At 41.0% G+C, this 24,417-nt stretch overlaps 1 protein-coding gene across 1 annotated transcript in view; it reads right to left on the reverse strand.

Moving 5' to 3' along the window:
• Positions 1-2,063: 2,063 nt before the first annotated feature.
• LOC123632647 (S-adenosyl-L-methionine-dependent tRNA 4-demethylwyosine synthase TYW1) overlaps positions 2,064-24,417 on the reverse strand; it is a 193,025-nt gene continuing 170,671 nt past the window's right edge. The window contains exon 16 of the mRNA XM_045543184.1: positions 2,064-3,207. Within this exon, the coding sequence (XP_045399140.1) occupies positions 2,986-3,207 (222 nt within the window). The 3' untranslated portion in view covers positions 2,064-2,985. The remainder of the gene's footprint in view (positions 3,208-24,417) is intronic.

Here is a 24,417-nt window from a genome sequence, read left to right on the forward strand (position 1 = left end):
ATTGAGTTTCAGTGGTTTTAACAGTTTTTTTTTCCTAAAGTTTCTTCACTATTCTCACCTGTTTGGTCAATTTTTCAGCTGACTGTTGGAACTATTTGCTCAAGCTCCCAAAAGTAATTCCATTGGAAATTAGAATGTTATTTTATAAACAGACCATCTTAGAACATTCAGGCCTCTCATTCTCTTCTACTTTTATACTGCTCAGCAAACTTACCAAATATTTTCATGTAGATTCCATTGTATTTTCCTTAGACATTTTGAATTTTCTGTTGTGGCTCTGAACTCAGCTTACTGTGCCATGTTATTTTAATATGAAAAAAATGCATCAATATTTTCTGGGGTGAAAGAAAAACATTTATGTACCTACAGTTAATGGAGTCAGGAAGGCTCATTCTGTAGGTGAGAGGTTTGTTACTTTCCTTTTCCTTTGAAGCAACAGAGTATCTGTTCGAGTTACATCTTAAGCAGAACCTCAGTTCATGAAAAACCAAAGCAGAGCTGTGTGGCTGAAGAAGAGGCTGAGGAGCGGCCCAGAGCCCGGCACACTCGGCCTCTTGCCGCTTCTTACGTGGCCCCTGGGGAGCTTGGTCAACTGTCAGTACATGGGCCCGTCCATGGGCTCCTTTGCAAGCTCTTGCTTTTCAACACTGCATCCTACTAGCAGGTGTTTTTCCATTTCTTCCAATGACCACTAACACATCTGAGTCTCAGTGAGATCCTGCCTCATCCGCCTAGACCCCCTGTCTCTGTCTCCTCAGTCAGCAGAACCGGACACTGGACAGAAGCTTGACGATGTGGTGGTTCAAGAAAGAAGACAGGATTTCTGTGATGCTCTGTCATTGTCCCATCTGTGACATAATAAAAAATATACATTTGGTCTTTGTCCCCCGGGCCTGGCATAGAGCTCCTAAGACCCTTGGAGTAATCTGAGTGACAGGGGTGCTGTGTGTATCTTTTATTTCATATTTGGTCTTTGACCTGGTTCCGGACACAGAGCTCCTAATTCCTTGGGATTCCCTGGGTGACAGGAGCATCTTTTGTTCTAACGAGGTGGGCTTGTTCTTGGTGGGCTCTGGGATGGGGGCTGGTCACCAGAAAGACCAGCCATGAGTGGAAGTGTGGAGCTTGCAGTTCGCACCCCCAGCTTCCGGGAAGGGCAGAGAGAGGCTGGAGACCTGCTGTGCCTACAAGATGAAGGTTCTGTAAAAACCCCTCGACTACGAGGACCGGAGGAGCGCTTCCAGGTTGGTGAATAGGTCAGCGTGCTGGGAGGATGGCATAGCCAACCCTACGGAGACAGAGGCTCCTGCATTCAGGATCCTTCTAGACCTTGCCCTGTGCATCTCTCCATCTGGGTGCTCAGCTGTATCCTTTAAAACATCCGTTGTAGTAAATCAGCAACAGTAAGTAAACTGTTAGCCTGGGTTCTGTGAGCCACTCTAGCAAATGATCAAACCCAGAACAAGGTCGTGAGAATCTTCAGTTTAAAGCCGAGTCAGACAGAAGCTGTGGGCAAGCCGGGGACCTGCCACCTGCAGCTGGTGTGTGAAGAGAAAGGCAGTCTGTGGGACCGAGCCCCGCACCGTGGGGTCTGCGAGAACTCCAGTCAGTGTGGGAACTGAACTGAACTGTACGACACCCAGCAGGGTCAGAGCGCTGGTCTACGCAGGCAAAACCCCACACATCTGGGGCCAGAGGTGACGTCCTGAGAGTGGCGTGAGCAGAGGGAAAAACAGCTGGTTTTCCTGTACTCACCAACCCACTTAACAGACGTGTTTTGATTCTACTGCTTAGAAGTAAATATGGTGCCCACGTTTCAGCTAAGTAGCTGGGTAGATTACACTATCTACGGATTGTACTTGGGCACAGATGGAGGGGGTTACAACACAGCTGCTCTGTGACGAAGGCGGGTCTGACAGGGCTCAGAGCCACCGGACTACAACCATCTTTAAAATAAGCACTTAGAAGAAAATGTGTGCTCCAAGTCTTACAAAACACTAATTTATTAATTCAAACTTTTAGATAAAAGTATTTTAAAATAACTTGGACAACTTGAAAAAAAATTGAGAATTTATGATATTTTTAATTTGAAAAAACTTGAACCTTAAAGTACAGATTGTATAAAGCAGCGAGGCCTGCAAGAGTGAAAGAAGATGGGACCTGCTGTCTGGGTGGTGATAAGAGGCCCAAACACGACCTTGGGAACAGAAAGCAAATGAGACTCGCTGTCCCAAAGTGTGTTTGTGAGACTGGCTTCCTCACTGCCGTCACGCGGCCACCCCCCACAGACAGGGCACTTGCTCTGATCCAGCCCATGCGCTACCTTCTGGGTAATCTGTATGGGAACGGGGTGAGGTCTGGCACAGTTTTATTAAGTAGATTCAACGTGATTTCATAAAGGGTTGGTAATAAACAAAAATCTAAAGTAACCTCTGCAGTATTTAAAAGTAATTGAGAATTGTGACATTGTGACAACTTAAATTATTTTCAGGAGGTGTTATCTTAAGATATAAGAAAGGGATCAGGTTCTTAACCCCGGTGGGAGCGGACACACTGAGCTCCAGGCGGTCCAGTTCCATGCTAAGTGGCCACTCCACGGAGAGCCAAGGGCCCAGAGAGGCCACGAGGCCTGCGTGTCTATTCCCTGTGCAACACTCTCATGAACAGCCCTCCAGCAAGCCTTACTAACTGCAGTACAAAACCATCAGTTATATTCTCATAACGATCGTTTTACTTCCCCCACAAAAACAATTTTCCTCTCAGAAGGAAGAGCAGGAGAGGGACCGAGCTCTGTAATGAAGTGTGGGGCTGTGTCCCGAGCTTTCCGAGTGTGGATGCCGTCTCTGTGTCCCCGTGTTTGCCCTCCAGTCTCCTTTATATGAAATATCATTTGTATAATTTGTCCTTGGAAAAACTGCAGTAGAGTCCAAGAACCTTCCGAGGCCATCCGCTTTTTGTCCTTTCATATCCTGAAGACAGATAATCTCAACATCCAGAAATATCCTTTGATCTGTTCTTTCTCTGATATCTTGTGTCCTTGGGATCAAAGCCTCTTTCACTGGCACCAAACAGCGCCCAGTGAGGAGTTTTGGCCATGTAATCCTTTGCGCCGAAAGTTTTTGATCCGCCGCTATCTTCATACTCCTGGACGAGCTCCTGGAAGCGGCTGTAATCGATCCACGTCCACCATTCGCCATCGACCTTAAACTGCAGAGAAAAGAAACTGTCAAATCAGAAGTAAAAACGTCCCTAGAAAAAAATATAAAATAATTATTTTTTAAATCACAGATTAGCCTGATCTTTTCTCCCTGTCGTGCTACAGAAAACTCTTTCGTGTTCCAGGCCACAGTCAGCGGGAACTCGCCTGCCCTTGGCACTGCCGCCCTGCTGAGGCCGGGACACGAGTCAGTCTGTTCTGCACAACACTGACAGAGGGTCAGGTGTTCTGATGTGACCATGTGATAACGGTCAGGCTGATTCTAATTCCTGCTGTTGCTGCTTTTTATCTGTTACGAATTTTTATGGTTACGTTAGCAGCACCTGGTGGAACCCCTTTCGTTACTAAACTTTGCTTATCAGTGAGGATTTAATCAATGACTTCTAATTCTCAACTGCTAACTAAATGACTCACACTAACCTTTTTAGCCTAACATGGCTATAGTACCTCATTAGTGGAAAGCCTCGTTAAGAATTTCAATTCAATAAAAGAGAATAATCCAATTTGCACTCTGTTAAGAAAACTGCTTCTCAAAGGTCGCTGTGGAATAATGACCTGGAATGGAGAAAACAATGCACGCTGAGGTGGCTCTAAAGGAAATGGTCACTGAACTGCGAAGGCCTGAAAAGCGTCTGTCTGGCGTGCGTTCGTGTAAACGTATTAACTGATACGTTGACAGCTGACCTATAAACAGACGAGTATTTCTGTCATGCCACTGTGTTTAAAAACAAAACCCTGATTATCTCTGTGAACCAAGTTAAATAACAATTTCCTGTTCTAGCCGAAAAAAATATTGAATATATACAGGCTCTTGGATTTAGAAGATTATAATGTGTTGAATTTAAATGACATCTGATTTTTTACCCAACAGCTATGAGGTCCCTAGGGGGGGAAATGCCAAATAAATGGAAAAGTTTAATTAGTCAATCTATGAATTATGAGTTTTCTTCTAATTAGACCATTCTTTGAAATGGTGCCTCAAGGGCTCTATGAACTCTACAACCCAAGATGTAAAATGTATTTCTTTCTATCTTCCCTGCCAAGATTGACTGTCCCCGAATTGCTCCCTATTACTGTGGAAGAAATCACTGTCATTCCCAGGCGCTGAACCTCAAAACTGCAGAGTCAGAGGCGACCTCCCTGCCCCTGGCCCGTGCATCGGGAACATGGCCAGACCCGGCTGCTGCTTCCCGAGCGGCACTTCTGCCACAGTGGCCTGCGCGGCCCTGACACAGCCCCTCGCTCAGGGACTCGGTGACACTCTTCCAACTGATTAATCCGACTTCTACAGACCGCCTGAGATTACACCGCAGCAGCAGAGATTCCCCTTATCTAGAACAGAAAATCTAAATATGGAATCTGCACTGGACTCTTCCCGAGCTGTCCCCGCTCACGTGACTCCCATGCTGCTCCCTCTGTCTAACCAACGACAGCTTATGCCTTAGGCGGGTCTCCCACGTCCTTTGCTCTGCGAAGTCTTCCCGAACCCCTTTAGACTGTGACAGTTCCCTGCACAGGACCTCACTGCGCCTGCGCTCGCCTCTGCAGGTGCCTCTCACTCCACCCCCCGCCGGGACTCCCGGCTTTCCCAACAGATCGGACTTGACAGTTTACGCTGTCTCTTAGGACACGCAAGGGCCCAGCCCCTTCTTTCCTACCTCTTAACAAAGCTACGAGACCATATGATGCATCAAAATTGCACCTGTTCTGCTGACATCCTGAGACACGATGACAATTTGCTGCTGCTGGCTCCACAGACTAGAGCGGACTGCTTCGCAGTGTATTCATGACAGTCAGCACGGTACACTGGACAGGACAGGGGTGACCTCCTAACTAGCGCAGGAGTAGACATGGCACTAACATGTATGTCATTAGAATGAGTCCAGTAATGATGCCCTTTATTCCTTCCTCCGATCAACATTTATGGAGTGCCAACTATGAACCTGGCCCAGGCACAGACATTAAAAAAATAATTATAATACAACATGGTATGTACAGCAAGTGAGGTTATACACTCGAGGGTACAGAGAAAGATGTGACAATCACCCCCCAACCGTGGCCCTGAAAGATGGTCTTCTTGGGGCTCCCTGCTTTGCTTGCTGAGAGAAACAGATGACCATATTCTCTTCTTCCCTATTTTTCCCCCTTTGGGGGGTCTAGATCTCGAAGACTCTGGTCCATAATCCTGATCTTCCTTCTCCCTCAAACTCTGCCAGTAATGATTTGTCACGGATATTCTAAGAGGGACTAAAAGATTAGTGTGCACCAGAGCAATATACTTAAATTTTTTTTTAACCACAACCTACAGTAAGAAATACATTTTATATCTCAATCTAGTCCACCCACAACACACGCACACGTGTGCTGGAAACATAACTTCACAAAACTGTATGCAATGCATTTCATTTAAGCACATTCCTGGCTGCAACCCATTAAGTTGATTTCCTAACTCCTAATGCCAACAGAAAACGTCTACACTAGAAGACCTGATCTCTTCTGACTCTAAAACTCCACTCTGGTTTAGAACAGAAGGAGAAGCGCAGATATGGCAAGGGTAAGCTGAAGTCTGACAACTGACCACTGATTCCTGCTGTCTGAGAAAATGAGCTGGGAGACCAAAGAAGTAGATGTGGCAGAAAACAGGAGTATTAGCTCAGCTGCCATAACAAAACACCACAGACTGAGTGCCTCAGACAATAGAAATTTATTTTCTCACTATTCTGGAGTCTAGAATTCTGAGATCAAGGTTCTGGCCAATTCAGTCTTTGGTGAGGGCTTTCTCCCTGGCTTGCAGATGGCCGGCTTCTCGCTGTGTCCCACCTGGCCTTTTGTTGGTGTGCACGTGGGAACTTAGCTGGGGGGGAGCTCTCTGATGTCTCTGCTTCTAAAAACACTAACCCTATCGGATCAGAGCCCCACCCTGATGCCCTCATTTAACCTTAAATACTTCCTTAGATACCCCATCTCCAGATACAACCACACTGGGGGACAGGACCTCAACATAGGAATTTGGGGGGGGGACACAAATGCCGAGTCCATAACATTAAGTTACTCTGAAATTAACGTTGCGCCACCAGACCCAAAAGACAAAACTGACATATGCCCCCTCAGTGTCTGAGACTAATCACACTGAATAATAATAGCTCAGAAAAAGTCAAACTGTTTCATGCAAAAGGCAGAAGCTAAAAGAGCAAAACTTGGTATGACTGACACACAAATAGTGCTGAAAGACAGCTGCATCAACAGAGGTATGCAACCCAAATCAAAATCTGAGGTTAAGTATCCTGAGACATGAGGTCACCCTGTTTCAAGAATTCTTCAAATCCAGTAATAGTAAGGGAAGAAATAAATCTGCAGAGTTACAAATAAACTCAAAGGTCAAAAGTGATCTCAGAAACACACCGTGAGCCCGGTAAGGTGCAGCCCTGACCAAAGAAAGCCAGGCGGCTCAGGCTCTGTGCCTGGGGCCAGATGGGCAGCACGGGCTCCCGCTACCTTCTGTGCAAAGGGCCTTCTCATTGTGTCTTGTATTTCCCCAGGGAAAATTTCACTAAACAGAATAATGACAACATAGGTTCTTTATTATTGTAAAGGTTTTAAAAGATGCTGGCTGGGCCTGGTGGCGCAACGTTGGGAGGCCAACTTGGGAGGATTGCTTAAGGCCAGGAGTTTGAGGCCTGTGTAACATAGCGAGACCTCATCTCTATGAAAAATAAAAAATAAATTTAAAAAGCTAGCCAGGCGTGGTGGCACATGTCTGTAGTCCTAGCTACTTGGGAGGCTGAGCCAGGAGGATTGCTTGAGCCCGGGAAATGGAGGCTGCAGTGAGCTGTGATAACACCACTGTACTCCAGCCTCAGTGACACAGCAAGACACGATCTCTTTAAAAAAAAAAAAAAATGGCAGATTAAACACATGCATTTGCTTTTACTTCCTCTTGAAATCCCACTTAAATGACAGTAAGAGCATTTTAAAAAGACACATAATATAAAAAGAAAGAGATAGGAGAAGAGAAAACAGTATCAAAGTTTTAAAGCTGAAAAGATGAAGGATGAGCAAACTGGTTTAGCGGGTCCAAGAGAGACGAATCCTGAGCTAGCAAACAGAGAAACCAGGATTCAGCCCAAGTTATGCTTCAGAATTCCTCAAAGGCTCAGCAACTGGTTGCTCCGGTTACCCCAGAAGTGGGACTGAGTAGGCACCAAACCTACTCCCCCTAAAAATTCCCAAGGCGGGTTCACATTGTTAAGAAACGGCTGGAATCCCAAGTGCTTGATTCCGAGCTGAGCACCCGCCCACCTCACCCCGACAGATGACTGGGGGTTTATTCCCCGAAGACAACGTGCGGGAGGATCTAGGGTCCATGGCTGCAGTCCCCAAGCCCACCGCGCCGTCTGTGTTTGCCGTGGCTTCCCCGTGCTCTGTCGCCGTCTGAGCTCCACGTCCCGTCAGACCAGCCCCTGCGGCAGATTCTCAGAGGAGCCGTCTCCTGGTGACAGTCTGGTGCCTGATGATCTGGGTGGCGCTGGGGAGCGGCCGCAAGTGCAGACTGTCACTGGCAGAGAGGTCTGACTACTGCACACCAATGTGGTGCGCTTGGGTCACCCGCGGACCGGCCTTGCTGACCCCTGTCCCCCGTTCCCTCGGCCCCGTCTCCCGTCCCCATGGAAGGACTGTCTTCCATGAAGCCAGTCCCCAGTGCCTAGACGGTTGGGGACAGCTGGTCTGTGGGATAGTGGGTACAGCTGAGGAAGGGGCTACAAACTGAAAATACTCCCCTTCCTGCTTCCAGGCCACCGATGGCTGTGGGAGCTGTGGAAAATGAAAAGACCCTTCTGATCAGCCCAAGAGGACAGGCTGAGAGACACTGAGTTTGGGGCTCCCTAAGGAAATGACCCAGCTAGATCACTCCAAGACAAAGTCAAGCTCACACCCTTAGCACTCCCAGTATGCCTACAGTCCCCCACTCTCGAATACGAGCAGGTGACCCATGACCACCAGGCAACTCAGGAAAACTTCTAACACGAAAGAGAGATAAAAAATAACAACAAAAAAGAATAATAGAATAAACTAAGCCTATGCAGGGAGAAAATGACAAAAACAAACACATAAAAAAAACACCAAACTAAAACAATTATTACTGATATCCTCAGAGAAATGAGAGAAGATACTGTATTAATTTAAAAGACATGCTATAAAAAGGAACATTAGAAAAATTTAAGAGTCCAGACATGGTGGCTCATGCCTGTAATCCTAGCACTGTGGGAGACTGAGGCAGGAGGATTGCTTGAAGCCAGGAGTTCGAGACCTGCCTGAGCAAGACCAAGACCCTGTCTCTGCAAAAAATTAGCCAGGCATGGTAGCATGCACCTGTAGTCCCAGCCACTTGGGAGGCTCAGGGAGGAGGATCTCTTGAATGCAGGAGTTTGAGGGTGCATTGAGCTATGATGACACTACTGCACTCTAGCCTGGGTGACAGAGTGAGACCCTGTCTCAAAAAAAAAAAAAAAAAAATTAAAAGACCTTAGATTTTAAAAATATGGGAGCATAAATGAAGAATTCATGAGAAAGCTAAGAAAGTTATGAACCTAGAATGTACAGTAAAAAAGACCCAAAGACAGAAAATAGGAAAGAAAAGATAAAAAAAATTACAGGACTAGTCTAAGAGACTCAATTTTAAAAATTTTCTTTCTAAGGAATTCTAGAAAGAAAAAAGAAAAAAATAGAAGGGGGAAAATCTTCAATGAAATGATTTTGGAAAAATTTTAAGAAGTGAATGTCATGTTTCCAGAATAAAGATGTCTATAACAGATTAAAATAGACACACTGTCTGAGGCACATAACAGTGAAATTTCAAAACAATGGAGACAAAGAAAATCCTACAAGAAAAACATGGTCGTATATTAACACAAAGGATTAAGAATCAGAATGCCTTCAGAGTTCTCAACAACTGCACCGAAAGCTGAAACATGGTGATTCCAACCTCATAGGGAGAATAGTTTCCAACCTAGAATTCTATACCCAGTAAAACTATCAGCCAAATGTGTAGGGAGAATAAAAATATTTTTAGATATTTAAAATCTCAATAAACTGTACCTCTCACATACCCTTTTCTAAGGAATCTACTGGAACGTGTGTTTCCTGTGAATGAGGAAGTAAATAAGAAAGAAACACAGGATCCCAGACACAAGGCGTCTCTCTCAGGAGAGGCCGGGATAACAGCTGTGAACCAGCAGAGTGAACTGTCCAAGGCGGGTGGGTCAGAAAGTGCCTCTGGACAGACTTTTTTTAAAAAGATGAATCTGATAGAAAATCCAACACATCTGAAAGTGTGAGAGGCAATACAGACGATGGCAGAGAGTTTGAGAGTTGAATTAGCTAAAGAATATAGAAAGCTGGACAAAGAAAAAATAAAATAATTATTAACTTAAAGGAAACCAAAAGGTTATGCTGGAAACAGACAGCAATCAGGAGATTACATGGCTCAGTGGTGAACAGTACTCACATGGCCATATCAACGCCAAAAAGAACAGTAAGTAAAATTCTGGCAGGGGAATGTTGGGAGGGAGGGAGGGGAATGGGAAAGGGTGTTGAGGGAACAGGTAGGAAAGATCTCGATCCTCATATTCCACAGCGCACAGTGAAGACACAATGAGCAAATTATTAATATGGAAGAAAACAACAGCAGCAATATAAGTATGTTATTTAGCAATATACTGATAAATACCAAAAGAATCACCTAGAAAATTTAAAAGTGGCTGTCACTTGAGCGGGGGGAGTGGAGGTACATTTGTGTTTGAGGAGGGTACAAGAAACTGCTGTTTTGTAATAAACTTTGACTCTCTAAACTGTCCATGCAAAATATTGACAAAACGAAAAGTAAGGTTTAAAAGAGTAGTGACTGTATCCAGCCAAGAAAGCAAAAAGCATCTTATTAACAACCTAAGGCAAAAAATGTAAGATGGAGGCAGGGAAGTGACCCGTGTGCAAATGGTAGTGACAAATTCTTGTGCGTGTGCTACTGTGAACTAGGCACCACGTCTGGTTCTCTATTTTGTGCTATCCACTTAACAAACATGTTGTGGTTAGATTCCCATTTCCAAATGAGAGCAAAAGCCAAAAAGAGCTAAGTAACACATGTGCTGCAGGTCACATCCTCAGTTAGCAGAAGGGCCAGGATTCAACGTTGAGGGGATTACAGAGCCCACGGTCACACCAGCCTACGGTATCTGTTAGCTTTCAACCTCGAAAATGACAGAACTGACAATCACCACGTCTTTCAAGTACTTCTGGGACAGAGGGCAAAGAGACCTTTTTTTTTAAATACCTGGACTTATTTATGTACAATATTTATAAGTTAAGCCCCATTGTTTAGCTGATCTAAAAGTTACGGAAAATAATCTGTTTATTCCATATTCTTAGGGTACTTCAACTTCTCTTGGCACAAAGTCTAAACAGCGAGCACACTGAGGAGAGACATGCTATTGAATGTCTCTACTTGTGCATAACTCAGGGAGACCTTAACATTGTCCCAAGGCAAATGCAGGTGAAACAAAAGCTATTTATGGAGACCTCTAAAGTCAGTCTGCTCTGCCTTTGAATGGTTAGATTTTATTTACACAGATTCCATCCCTTCTGACAAAATAATAATTGAAAAAACAAAACTGCAATATTGAAAGATTTTCCTTCCATTACCTTAACTGCTTCCTGACAGGTAGGCAAGCAGGTTGCTCATTTTTTGTAGACTAAGACTGACTTCCCATTAGTTTCAGTTGTAACTTCTACGTAGATGCATCTAGTCAGGTGATCGACAGCTACCTCAAGCTCAAAATGTCACAAACAAAAATTCTTGTCATTGGGCCTGCCCCCATCCTGTCTCAACCATGTTCTGCTGAAGGTTGTTGTTCCAGCTTTTAAATTATAAATATTGTATAGTCACTGAAAAAGTTCTAATCATTCAAAGGCCTCATATTTCTACACATTTAGGAGTTAAAATAAAAAAAAAACCTATATATGAGCTGAAAAAAGAGCAAATCAAGAGCTATTTATTAATATCAACATTTGGAGGTGTTTTGTGTGAATAATCCCTCCATGTGATATTATACTATTCTCTATTTAAAAATCAAATGGTCGGCACCTTTAGGAAAAAGCCTTTATTAAGAGTCTGCTATAGGCAATGTATGATTGATTCTAGATGTTTTATATACTTCATTCAGCCAACTCAATTGCCCCATAAAACAGAGCTAATCCTATATTGCAGATAAGGAAAATGAGAAATGGTAAAACTGGGATTTGAAAACAGATACACCAGTGAAAAGTTCAGGGGTCTCCAAGACCACCTTTCAGATTTGACAACTCACTAGTAGGACACATGGAACACTCTGAAAGCTGTTATAGTACGGACAGCAGAGAAGGGAAGAGGCATGTAGGATGGAGCCTAGGAGAGTTTCGTGCTTGGAGCTTCCAGTTGTCCCGTCCCAGTGGGGTCATAATGTGTGACAATATGCATGGAGTGCTGCCAACCTGACCTCACCCAAGCCTTGGCTTCTAAAGTTGTCATTGGGGCTTAGTCACCTAGCTGTGACTGACTGCTACGTGTCTGCCCTTAGTCTCCACCCCCTCTAGAGGCTGAGCCAATACTCTTGCCCAAACTCCCTACCCTAAATCATATGGTTGGCACAGACTGGCTGGTGTGGCCCAAGGCCTACAGATAAACAAAGACACTCTCATCAGGCAGGACATTGCAAGAGCTTAGAGATCACCTCCCAGCAGCTGAGAGCAAAGGGCAGCCCTTTCTTGGGTAAAATTAATCCTCTACTGCGCAACCATATTTCAAAGTCCTTGTATAATGGACAAAATGGAATAATAGCAAAATAAAAAAAGAGCACTAATAAAAAGAATCATATACATTATTTTCATTTTTGTACTCTTAAGAGCTTTTACATGATCTTAGTGTCTACTCTTATTTTCTAGATGGGTCTTCCAAACACAGAGTCATAATTACAAACCAAACAGCTGGGGAAGTACTGGGGAGGAGGGGCTGCCAGACCTTCTCATAACTCAAAAGCACGAACTTAATAGGGTAGGAGTACAGGAAGTCCAGGGGTAATTGCAGGAAGAAGCAATTTTGGAATACTGGGAGGTCATTTTTTAAATTAAAAAAAAAAAGAGTGCTACAGCAGTGGCACCTTTGAATTTCCCAGATTTATAAATTTTGTTCTTGCCTGCAGTAGCTACGACTGTGTTGTTTGTTCCCTGGTAAGAGGAGCCGGAGGTCACACAGCCAGACTCAGAGAGCGCCTGGCGGCCTGCAGTGGCGGAGCGCCGAGCCGTGCTGCCGCCCTCTTGCGGGTTCGCTGGTGCCAAGTAGCATGTGCCTGGCAACAGCGGCCTGTGGAGCCCTTTTTGAGAGATAAAACTACAATAATAAGATTAAATTCTAGATATATCCAAGTATAATTAAAAAAATTTTTACCTGGAAACTCATTTTCTGAAGTTTCCATCTTAATCTCCAATTTTGTTGGAGTGGAGCTAAATCCTCTGAGCAGAGTCACCACAGGGCCAGTTTCCTCTGCTACTTCTCTGAAAGCAAATGCTGCTGGGGACAATCAGGCCTCTGAAAAGGGTAAGTTCCACATGTACCACAAGAGGAAAACATTCAGTCAGTAGGTTTTGTTAAGAGAACACTGCACAAAACCTAAACGGAGACACAATCTCCCTCTTATTCCAAGATGAGAGGGTGTGGGGAGGTGACAGCTCTTCTTTATCCCCCCTTTATGGATTACAAGTTTATGTATCCAAAAAGAGGGCCTCTGTGATCAATGCCTAATCAAATACAGGGTCCTAAATCTGGCAAAACTCTGAGTTGATGACCTTGGAGACCAAGGAGATTGCCGCTGAGTGAACTGAGGCAGGAGAATCTACGTGCTGTTCCCAAAGGACACTTCTCTTTCTCTCCCTCACTGTGCAATGTAGTTGTTCAAAGTAGGCTTTGCATTTGAAACATTTGGGATTGAATTCTAGCTGTGCCCTATTTCCCCTCGGGTAAGACTTGTACTCTTTTAGCCTCAGTTTCCTCCTTTGGAATACGAGGAAAAATAGTATCTACAATTCAAAAGGTTTTTGTAAGGATTAAATGAGTTAATACATAAATAGTGCTTCCCACAGTAACCTTAATAAATGTTACTGGTTGCTGAGTTTATCAGCAGACTTCAAAATGAAGGAAAGATACCAGACATTTCATCAGTGATGAAAGACGCTAGAAGATAATGAAAAAATTATGCTAGAGGGCAACAGAGCAATATCTTCAAAGTGCTAAGAGGAAATACCTCAATTTGGAGTCTTCTACTCTGATGATCTATCATTCAAAGACTGAAAGTGAAATAAATATGTTTTGGAGAGGAGAAAAAAGACTAAGCTTACCACTCAGTTCAGTGAGAAGGAAACTGTATCCAGCAAGAACAACTCAGAGGCAAGAAACAAAGGTGAACCAAGAAAGTGGTATTTATATGGATACACCTAAACAAGTATCTGAAAGGATGGCACTGCTAGTAAATCATCTAACATAAAATCATCACTGCACACAACGGTGTGCTGGCCCCCACTGCTTGCTTCTTCCTTGACCACCTGTGGCTTAACTTTTTTTTTAACAGCTTGTTTTAGAGAACTGGGGATATATAGCCCCTCAGCATCTGTAAAACTGCATTCTGAGAAGTCAGATAAAATCAGCCCAACAGAAAACAACTTCTCTGGAGAACCACCATCTTCTGTTATTTCACATCAGCAAATGCTCTGGAAAACAACCACTTTTCATTATCATTTCGCAACAATTGCTGCTCTGCTTTCTAGAACCCAATAAAAGCCCAGGCCACTCATCCTTGGTGCCAGCTTTCTCTCTTCCTTCCATATCATGCCCTTTCTCCCTTGGAAAGTAAAATAAACTTCTTGCTTCAAAACCTATCTTAATCTTTGAATCAAGAATTCTTTCTCAGCCCATGGTGGAGCACCCCTAACAGTATTAATTATAGGAGAGAGCACAAGAAAGTCCTTGTATTGTGTTGAAGGAGCATAGCAAAGTTGATTAACTTCAGAATTCAACTAAGTATAAATTTTGAAAGTATAAGAGTAGAGGATTCTGGAAAGATGGTGGAGCAGAAAGCACCAGAAATACTTCTCCCCACCCAGACAAAAATTATACCTGCACAATTTATTTGATGTAGCTGTTCTGGAACTCTGGAGTCTATTGAAGGCTTGCGACATTCAGGGGAAGGCTTGACAGTGAACTGCAGCTAATTTTGGTGAATTTCAGCTCTTAGCTCCAAAGTGCCTGCCAGGCCCCGACCCCCCACCCCTTACAGGCAGCTGTGTTCGTGTTGCTGGAGCAGCTTGCACGCAGCTTGTGGGAGCCCGTATAGGAAAGAAGAACCCTGTCTTCAAAATAACAAGGATGTGTGTTCTGATCATGGAGGTGTAGGCATGGAGGCAGCCAGCCACTGTTGGTGCAAACTCCCCGCCCTGCCCCTGGCTGAAGAAGTGACTCCCAGGAGATTCCAAGGGCCAGTGCTTCCCCTACATCCACCTTTCATTGTTCTCTTTCCCTCCTTTTGGGAGACATACATTGAAGTCTAGGATATGAAAAAACAACCACATACATGGGGGAAATTAGAAAATCACCAAGCATGTCAAGGGGAAAATGTAGGTTTTAAAAGGCCTAAAAAGACCTTAACTTCCTACCTCAGGCCAATCCTTGGTACAGAGATAATCTTCAACAATGAAAAAAACCAAACCAAACAAAATAAAAACCTCCAGCAAACACCAGGAAAGGCAGAGAATCTGATTTCCAGAGTTACTGCATTATTAGATAGAAGTGTCCAGTTTTCAGCAATAAACTCACAACACATACAAAGGATCAGGAAAGTATGGCCCATTCAAAAGAAAAACACAAATCCAAAAGAAACTGACTCTTAGAAAGACTAGACGGCAGATCCACTAAACAAAGATTTCAAAATAACTATCTTAAAGATGTTATAAAAACTAAAGAAATACATGGGAAGAGCCAAGAAAAGGATATATGAATAAAACAGAAATATCAATAGACAGAGAAAACCTAAAAAAAAAAAAATTCTGGAGCTAAAAAGTGTAATAACTCTAATAAAAAATGCATTAAAGGGATTCAAAGGCAGATTTGCACAAGCAAAGAATCAGTGAACTCGAAGGTAGGATAATGGAAATGACTGAGTATGAGGAACAGAAAGGAAAAAGAGTGAACAGAGGCTAAAAGACCGGTGGGACACCACGAAGTGGACCAATATTTGCATGTGGCCATCCAGAAGGAGAAGAGGGAGACAGAGGGCAGCAGAAAGGATATCTGGACACATTATAATCAAACTGTTGAAAGTCAAAGACAGTGAATACTGAAAGCAGGAAGAGAGAAGCAACTTGTCACATACAAGCAATCTTCAATAAGGTCATTAGCAGATTTCTAACCAGAAACTTTGGAAGCCAGAAGGCTGATATATTTAAAGTGCTTATAACAAAACAAAACAAGACAAGACAAGACAAGACAAAACAAGACAAAACAAAACAAAACAAAACAAAACCCTTTCCACCAAGAATCCTATATCTGGCAAAACTGTTCTTCAAACATAAGGGAGGAATTAAGACATTCCCAGATAAACAAAGCTGAAGGAGTTCATCATTACCACTAGATCTGCCCTGGAAGAAATGCTAAATAGAGTCCTGTAGGTTAAAACAAAAGAACACTAGGCCGGGCACGGTGGCTCACACCTGTAATCCTAGCACTCTGGGAGGCCAAGAAGGGTGGATTGCTCGAGGTCAGGAGTTTGAGACCAGCCTGAGCAAGAGCAAGACCCCGTCTCTAGTAAAAATAGAAAGAAATTATCTAGCCAACTAAAATATATATATAGAAAAAATTAGCTGGGCATGGTGGCGCATACCTGTAGTCCCAGCTACCCGGGAGGCGGAGGCAGGAGGATCGCTTAAGCCCAGGAGTTTGAGGTTGCTGTGAGCTAGGCTGACGCCACGGCACTCACTCTAGCCTGGGAAACACAGCGAGACTCTGTCTCAAAAAAAAAAAAAAGAACACTAGACAGTAACTTGAAGCTGTATGAAAAACTAAAAATTACAGTAAAGGTAAATACATGGGCAATTATGAAATATATTATTATTATAACTGGTTTGTAATTCCACATTGTTTTTTTAAATTAAGGAATTAATGCACTTAAAAAAAGCAATTATTAGTTTATGTTTTGGGGCACACAATGTCTAAAGGTATAATTTTATGACATCAACAACTGAAAGATGTGGGGACAGGACTGTAAAGGGGCAGAGTTTTTACATTACTGATGTTAAGGTGGTATATATTCAAATTAGAGTATAACTTTAGGATGTTAAATGTAATGCCCCTGCTAACAACACAAAAGGAAATGAGAAGGTAATTAAAATGTTTCGCTGCAAAGAATCAACTAAACACCAAGATGATTATTCCGGAAATAAGGGACAAAAAGGCTATCAGGCATATAGAAATGAAATAACAAAATGACATAAGTCCTTCTATATCGGTAATTAACTTAAATATAAATGAATTAAATTTTCCAATCAAAAGAGAGAGGTTGGTAGAATGGATAAAAAGACACGATCCCACCACATGCTATCTGCAAGAGACTCACTTTAGATTCAAAGACACAAATAGATTGAAGCCTGACAGCTTCCTAGTTCCTTGACCCACGTGAGTTCATTGGTGAATCCTACCAAACATTTAAGAAAGAAATAACACTAATTCTTTACAATCTCTTCTAGAAAACAGAAGTAGCGGGAACATTTCCTAATTCATTCTGAGACCAGCATCACCCTTATACCAAAAGGAGATAAAGACATTACAGGAAAGGAAAACCACAGAACAATAACTGTCATAAATATAGATGTAAAATCAACAAAATATTAGCAAATCAAACCCCATAATGTATAAAAAGAATTATACATCATGACTAACTCGGATTTATTTCAGGTATCAAAGGCTGGTTCAACATTTGAAAATCAGTTAATGTAATCCATGACATCAATGGCCTAAAAAAGGAAAAAAAATCATATGATCATATCAATGGCTGCAGAAAAACCATTTGACAAAATCGAAGTTTATGATTGTAAACTCTCAGCAAACTAGGAATAGAGGAGAACTTTCTCAACCTAATAAACAATGTCTACCAAAAACCTATAGCTATCATCATACTTAATGGTAAGAAACTAGATGTTCTCCCACTAAGATCAGAAACAACGCAAGGATATCATCTCTCATCATTCCTATTCAACATCATACTGGAAGCCCTAAGATAATGTAATTAAGACAAGAAAAGGGAATAAGAGATACACAGATAGGAAAGGAAGAAATAAAACTCTCTTTGTATGCAGGTGACATGGTTATATAGGTAGGAAATCCCTGAAAAATCACAAACCCACAGAACTAAAAAGTGATTATGGCAAGGTTGTAAGATCCAGGGTTAATATACAAAAGTCAATTGCTTTCTTATATACTAGCAATGAACGACTGGAATTTGAAATTAAAAACACAATAGCATTTATATTCTAGCATCAAAAAATTCTGAAATACGTTATGTATAAATCTAACAAAACATGTACAGGATATATAAGTAGAAAACAACAAACTGATTAAAAACAGAGAAAATCTAAAAAAAGAAGGGATATGACATGTTCATGGATTAGAAGATTCAATATTATTATGTTGTCAATTTTACCTAGTAATAATTTGATCTGTAGATTGAACACAATCCCAATCAAAATCCTAGAGAGCAATTTTGTAGTTATTGATGAACTGATTCTAAAGTTTATATGGAGAGGCAAAAGATCTAGAACAGCCAACATAACAGTAAAGAAGAACAAGTTAGAGGACCAATACTACTCAACTTCAAAACTCACTATAAAGCTACAGAAATAAAGGCTGCATGGTACTGGTGAAAGAACACACGCACAGATAAATGGAATGGAATAGAAAGGCCAGAAGTAGATCATACAAATATGGTCAACTGACCTTTGACAAAGGGCAAAGGCAATTTAATGGAGACAATACAATCCTTTCAATAAATGGAACCTGAACAACTGGATGTCCACATGCAAGAAAAATAAATCTAGATACAGATCTTAAACCTTACAAAATGAATCTTAGCCTTAAACATAAAACTGTAACACTTCTAGAAGATAACACAGGAGGTAATCTGGGTGGCCTTGAGTTCAGCAATGAGTTTTTAGATACAACACCAAAAGCAGCATCCATGAAAAAAATTGGTAAGTTAGACTTTATTAAAATTAAAAACGTTTGCTCTGAGAAAGGCATAATTCACAATTAAGAGAATGAAGAGTCAAGCCACAGACTGGGAGAAAATATTTTCAAAACACACATCTGATGAATGATTTATACTCAAAATATATACAGAACTCTTAAAACTCAACAATAAGAAAACAATCAACACAATTTAAAAAGTGGGCAAAAGATCAGAACAGACTCCTCAAAATAGAAGTACATATGGCAAATACGCATATGAAAAGATGCTCATGATCATTTTTCATCAGGAAATTCCAAATTAAAGCAATAGTGAGATACCATTACATGTCTATTAGAATGGCTAAACCTCAAAAAACTGACAATACCAAGTTCTGGCAAGGATATCCTGCAAAAGGAATAGTAATTGCTGGATGGAATGCAAATGGCACAACCAGTTTGGAAGACAGTTTGGCAGTTTCTTTACAAAGCTTAACAGTATTCTCACATGTGATCCAGCAGTCGCGTTCCTAGGTATTTACTCAACTGACTTGAAAACTTATATTCCCATAAAAACCTGCACATGAATGTTTATAGGAGCTTTGTTTATAATCACCCCAAACTGGAAGTAACCCAGGTATCCTTCAATAGATGAATGAATAAACAAACTGTGGTGCATCTATACAAGGCAATAAAAAGAAATGAGCTATCAAGCCAGGAAAAGGCACAAAATAATCTTAAATGCATATTGCTATGTGAAAGAAGCCAGTCGGAAAGCCACATACTGTACAATTCCAATTATATGACTTTCTGGAAAAGGAACAACCGTAGACACAGTAAAATGATCAGTGGTTGCAGGAGTTCCATGTTTGGAGGAAGGGATGAAAAGGGGAAGCACAGGGGATTTTCAGGGCAGAAAATTATTCTAAGTGATACTGTAATAATGAATTATGCACTTGTTAAAATCTATAGAACTTTATAGCACAAATACCGAACCCTAATGTATGCAAATTTTTAAAAATTCAAGAAGTCAGGGGATCCCAGGAAGGAGTGAAGACTATGACAAGAGAATGGAACTGCATTACCAATGTATGAAATGAACTCACTGAACGGGGTGGAGGAGGAAGGGAGATGACCTAAATCATTGTGGAAACGAGGGGACTCTGTAAGACTAAAGGCAAAGGAACTGCACATCGCACTGTATTCTAGGGTTAGAGATTCCAATCCTGAAATACCTGGACTGGAATTGAACAATTAAGTAAATGGATGACTGACAGTGGGAGCCGGTTTCTTGCTGTTGGAGCAGGAATTACAGATAAACAAGGGAAGGAGGCTAGAATGACCCATGTGGTAGTGAATTAGAGCTTGAGACGTCAGTGTGTTTACCTTAACATAGATACAGATAGAAATACACAGATGTGTATATACACATATACTTCTTTGCTCTGTCAGCTTTTAGTTGGCCTAAATGATAACCCAACAACGAGCATGCCTTTACCCAGATCTTGGTTTTTCATGCCATTCTCCAACATAAGAAACCATGGCTCCTGATAGAAAGGCCTGGGGCAGGAAATATAGATGCTCCTCAACTTTCAATTGGGCTACAACCCAATAAAGCCACTGTAAGTTGAAAATAACATTAAGTTGAGAAAAGTGTGGTTGACTGAGAGCTGTGGGTCCCTGCCACTGCACAGTATGGCAAGAGAATGATTTCTACTGAATATGTATTGCTTTTACACCATTGTAAAGTCAAAATATCATAAGTTGAACTATCATATAAGTCAGGACTGCTTGTATATAAGATAATCTGGAGCATCTTGTAATGCCAGAAAGTAAGGAAGTATGGAAAACAAACAAAAACCTATGCTGATGGAAGTATGTTAAAGAAATACAGGAGCCAACTGAAAGAGCTTCTAATGGCCAGTGCTGGGACAATTTGATCAACAAAACAAGAAGGCAGTATTGGATGATAACCCAAGGTAAAATCCAGGTTTCCAGTCCAAAGTTTCCAGAGGGGAGCCTGGACTTCTCCCTCTACCTGGAAGTAATGAGGTAATACCCTCCCATCTCATCCCCACTGGTACAGTGTCAAAGGAGGACTGCTAGAACAGTAAGTAAGACCCAGAGTCTTACATAGAACATAATAACCAAAACGTCCAGGATACAACTGAAAATCACTTGTCATACTAACAAACAGGAAAATATCAACTTGAATGAAAAAAGACAATCAAAAGATGCCAACATCAAGATGACACATATGTTGGAATTATCTGATAAGGATGTTAAGACAACCATCATAAATATGCCTCTATGAGCAATTACACACACAGTTGAAACCATTTAACAAAAGAAAGTTAAAAAAAAATAATCAAATGTAAATTTTAGAACTGAAAAATACAGTAACCAAAATAACAAAATTCAACAGATGGGTTCAACAGAAGTATGGATGAACTAGAAGACAGATGAACCTGAAGTTAGAATAACAGAGTCAAGACAAGCAAACAAAGCCTCAGGTACTGGTGGGACCATAACAAAAGATCTAACATTTGTGTCATCAGAGTTCCAAAAAGAGAACAGAAGGAATGTGGGGCTGAAAAAAGTATCTGAGAAGACAATGGCTGAAAATTCCCCTAAATTTATGAAGGACATAAACCTACAGATTAAGGAAGCAAAATATACCCCCAAAAGAATAAACTCAAAGAAATCCTAGCCAAAGAAATATTAGGCCAAGACACACTGTAATCACACTTCTGAAAACTAAGTATCTGGAAAGTAAAAAAATCCTGAAAGCAGTGAGAGAGAAACAGCATCTTACCTAAAGGAGAAAAACAATTAAATGACAGAGGATTTTTCATCAAATACCAGGGAAGCCACAAAGATGTCTTTAAAGAAAAGAACTGTCAATTCAGCATTCTTTACCTAGCAAAAATATCCTTCACAAATGGAGAAGAAACCAAGACACTGCCAGATGAAGGAAAACTAAGGAGTAGTTGGCATCACACTCGCTCTAAAAGAATTGCTAAAGGAAGTTCTTCAAATAGATGGGGAATATTCTGTAGGAAACTTGGTTTATCAAGAAGAAAGAACAAACAACCAAAAGAGTCAAAATATGAGGAAATATAATAAACTCTTCTCTTGAGTTTTCCAAATTATATTTGATGGTTGAAACAAAAATTATAACATTATCCCATGTGGTTTTCAATGCATGTGCAGGAAATATTTAAGATATTATAAATGAGGGAAGGTTAAATAACATTAGGTTAAACACTTCACTCAAACTGGTAAAATGTTAATACCAGTAGACTGTGATATATATGTATCATGTAATATCTCCATCAACCACTTAAAAAGTCTACACAGAGATACACTGAACAACACTACAGAGTAATCAAAATGGAATTCTAGAATAGACTGGCAGAAGAGACTGAAATGGCACGACAACTGTATGTTGCCTCTAAGTCACTCACTTCAAATGTAATGATATAGGTAAGTTGAAAGTAAAAAGATGGAGAAAGATATACCATGTAAACATTAATCAAAAGAAAGCAGAAGCTAGCTATCATATTGTCAGAGCAGACTTGTGAAAATTACAGAGATGGAGAACAGATTAGTGGTTGCCAGAGGCTGGGGATAGTTTCGGGTGGAGGGTGGGCTGGACTGCAAAGAAGTAGTATGAGAAGGATCTTTGTGCTGGTAGAATAGTTTTGTATCTTGATTACGGTGGTGGTTATATAAATCTATACATGATAAAATGGCATAGAACTACATACACACAAATGAGTGCATTTAAAATTGGTGAAATCTGAATAAGGTCTATGGGTTGTACCAATGTCTATTTCCTGGTTTTGATAATGTCCTATAGTCATATAAGACATTAACACTGGGGAAAAATAGGTGAAGGGTACACGAGACCTTTCTGTACAATTTTTGCAGTTTCCTATGAATCCATAATTATTTTAAAGTAAAAAGACTTAGTGTTCAGTTTTCCTTTGTGGCTGTCTTGGTATGGCAACAGGAAAACAGTCCTTCACCGTGACTGTGCTTACAATCAATAAAAACTTTCATCAAGCAAGAACCACCCACGAATGCTAAACTCTGGGGAAATCTTGGTGAGAAGCAGGGTGTTTGCACTGCCCTAAGGTGCCTTTTCAAAGATAGCTTATTAGCTGCAAGGGAGAAAAAAAGTAATTATACAAGAGAGGAACTGGACAACACAGTGACTAAGTGAACAAAACCATCACCACCAATGAGGGAGAAGGGACATCATGTACCAGGTGTGACAATCTGAAAAGGACATGTCACTAATGCAGTATTCCATCTGCCAATGCATAACCTCAATCTAATCACAAGGAAAATCAGACAAATATGAAATGAGGAATATTTCTATTAAAAGAAATGGAGGGGAAAACTGTATTCTTTAAAAATATCAACATCAGAAAAGACAAAGAGGGGCTGCGAAAGTATTCCAGATGAAAGGTGACTTAATTGGGAATGACAGTAACAGGAGTTAAAATGTTAAAAAAAAAAAAAAAAGAAGAAGAAGAAGAAAGAAAAGAAAGGTGACTTAAGAGACATGAGAACAAAATGTACTATCTGACCTAGACTAGGGGTTGGTTAACTGTGACTGGTAGGCCAAATCTGGCCAAATTGATCCCACAGCTTGTTTTAAGGATGATCTTTACCAAAGGTGGGGAACCTGTGGCCTTCTAGGTCCTTAAGTGCAGCCTTTTGACTGAAACCAAATTTTACAGAACCAATCCTTTTATTTTTATTAATACATTTGTTTGTCTTTTATATTTTTATTTTATTTTTGAAATGAATGTATTTAAAATACCAAAGAATAAAATAAGTTTCAGCAAAATACTTCTCCCAGCTTGACTGGCACAATTAGAATTAGTAAACTATACGGGCTAAATTGACAGCTGCTACACTCATGATCTAGTTCTAACTCCCCCCATCCCACCAACCGGTGCCACCAACCAGTGCCACTACCACACCAAGCTGGTTGACGAGAGTTTATGAGGGTCAAGTACGCCAGTCTGTTATCAGCTTTTGACAACAGTGCACTGTGTTTCTATTTGAAGTGGAATTTGTGAGCAGATGCACAGCTCGATAGTATTTTTTAATTCTGTCTGCTTAACAGCCCGTCATGTCAAAGAAGACCAAAAGAATGCTGAAGGAAGAAAACAGATTTGTTAATGAGGATTGGGAATTGCAGTATTATCTTGTTTCTGCTAAAGATAAGATGATTTGCTTGCTTTGTGATACTGCAATATCAACATTAAAGAAATACAATGCTCAGTAGCATTATAACACTCATAAGGACTACAAATATCTTAAATTAGAGGGAGAGGCGCAAAAGGGAATTAAAAGACGAAAAGCAAAAGCAAAGACAATTCTTTCAAACAGCAATTAAGACCTGGAAATAAGGCCACTGAAGCAACTTATAAAGTCGCTTATATACTCGGGAAAAAAGGGAAGCCATTCAGTGATGTAGAAATTATGAAAGAACGCATTGGAAAAGTGGTAGGATGCTTAGACCCCAATAACGTTTCAAAGTACAAACAACTACCTTTTTCAAGGAGAACCATAACTGATGGGCAGCATGAATTAGCCTTCAACTTAACAGAAAAATTTCATGCAATACTTCAAAAGGAAAATATATACTATTCAATCACTTTGGATAAATCAGCTGATACTACTGACTTGGCACAGGTTTTCTACTTCATTTGGGTCGTAACAGAAGGTTTTCTTTGCTATGAAGAGTTACTCACTTTGGGCACTCTTGCAAATAGAACACAGGGAATAGACATCTCCAACAACTTTCAAGATAAATGTCGTGAAGTTGGACTGAATTTGGTAAATTTAGTGAGTGTATGTACAGACAGTGCACCTTCCATGACAGGAA

This window comes from Lemur catta, chromosome 2, assembly GCF_020740605.2.
Source record: "Lemur catta isolate mLemCat1 chromosome 2, mLemCat1.pri, whole genome shotgun sequence".
Taxonomy (NCBI): domain Eukaryota; kingdom Metazoa; phylum Chordata; class Mammalia; order Primates; family Lemuridae; genus Lemur; species Lemur catta.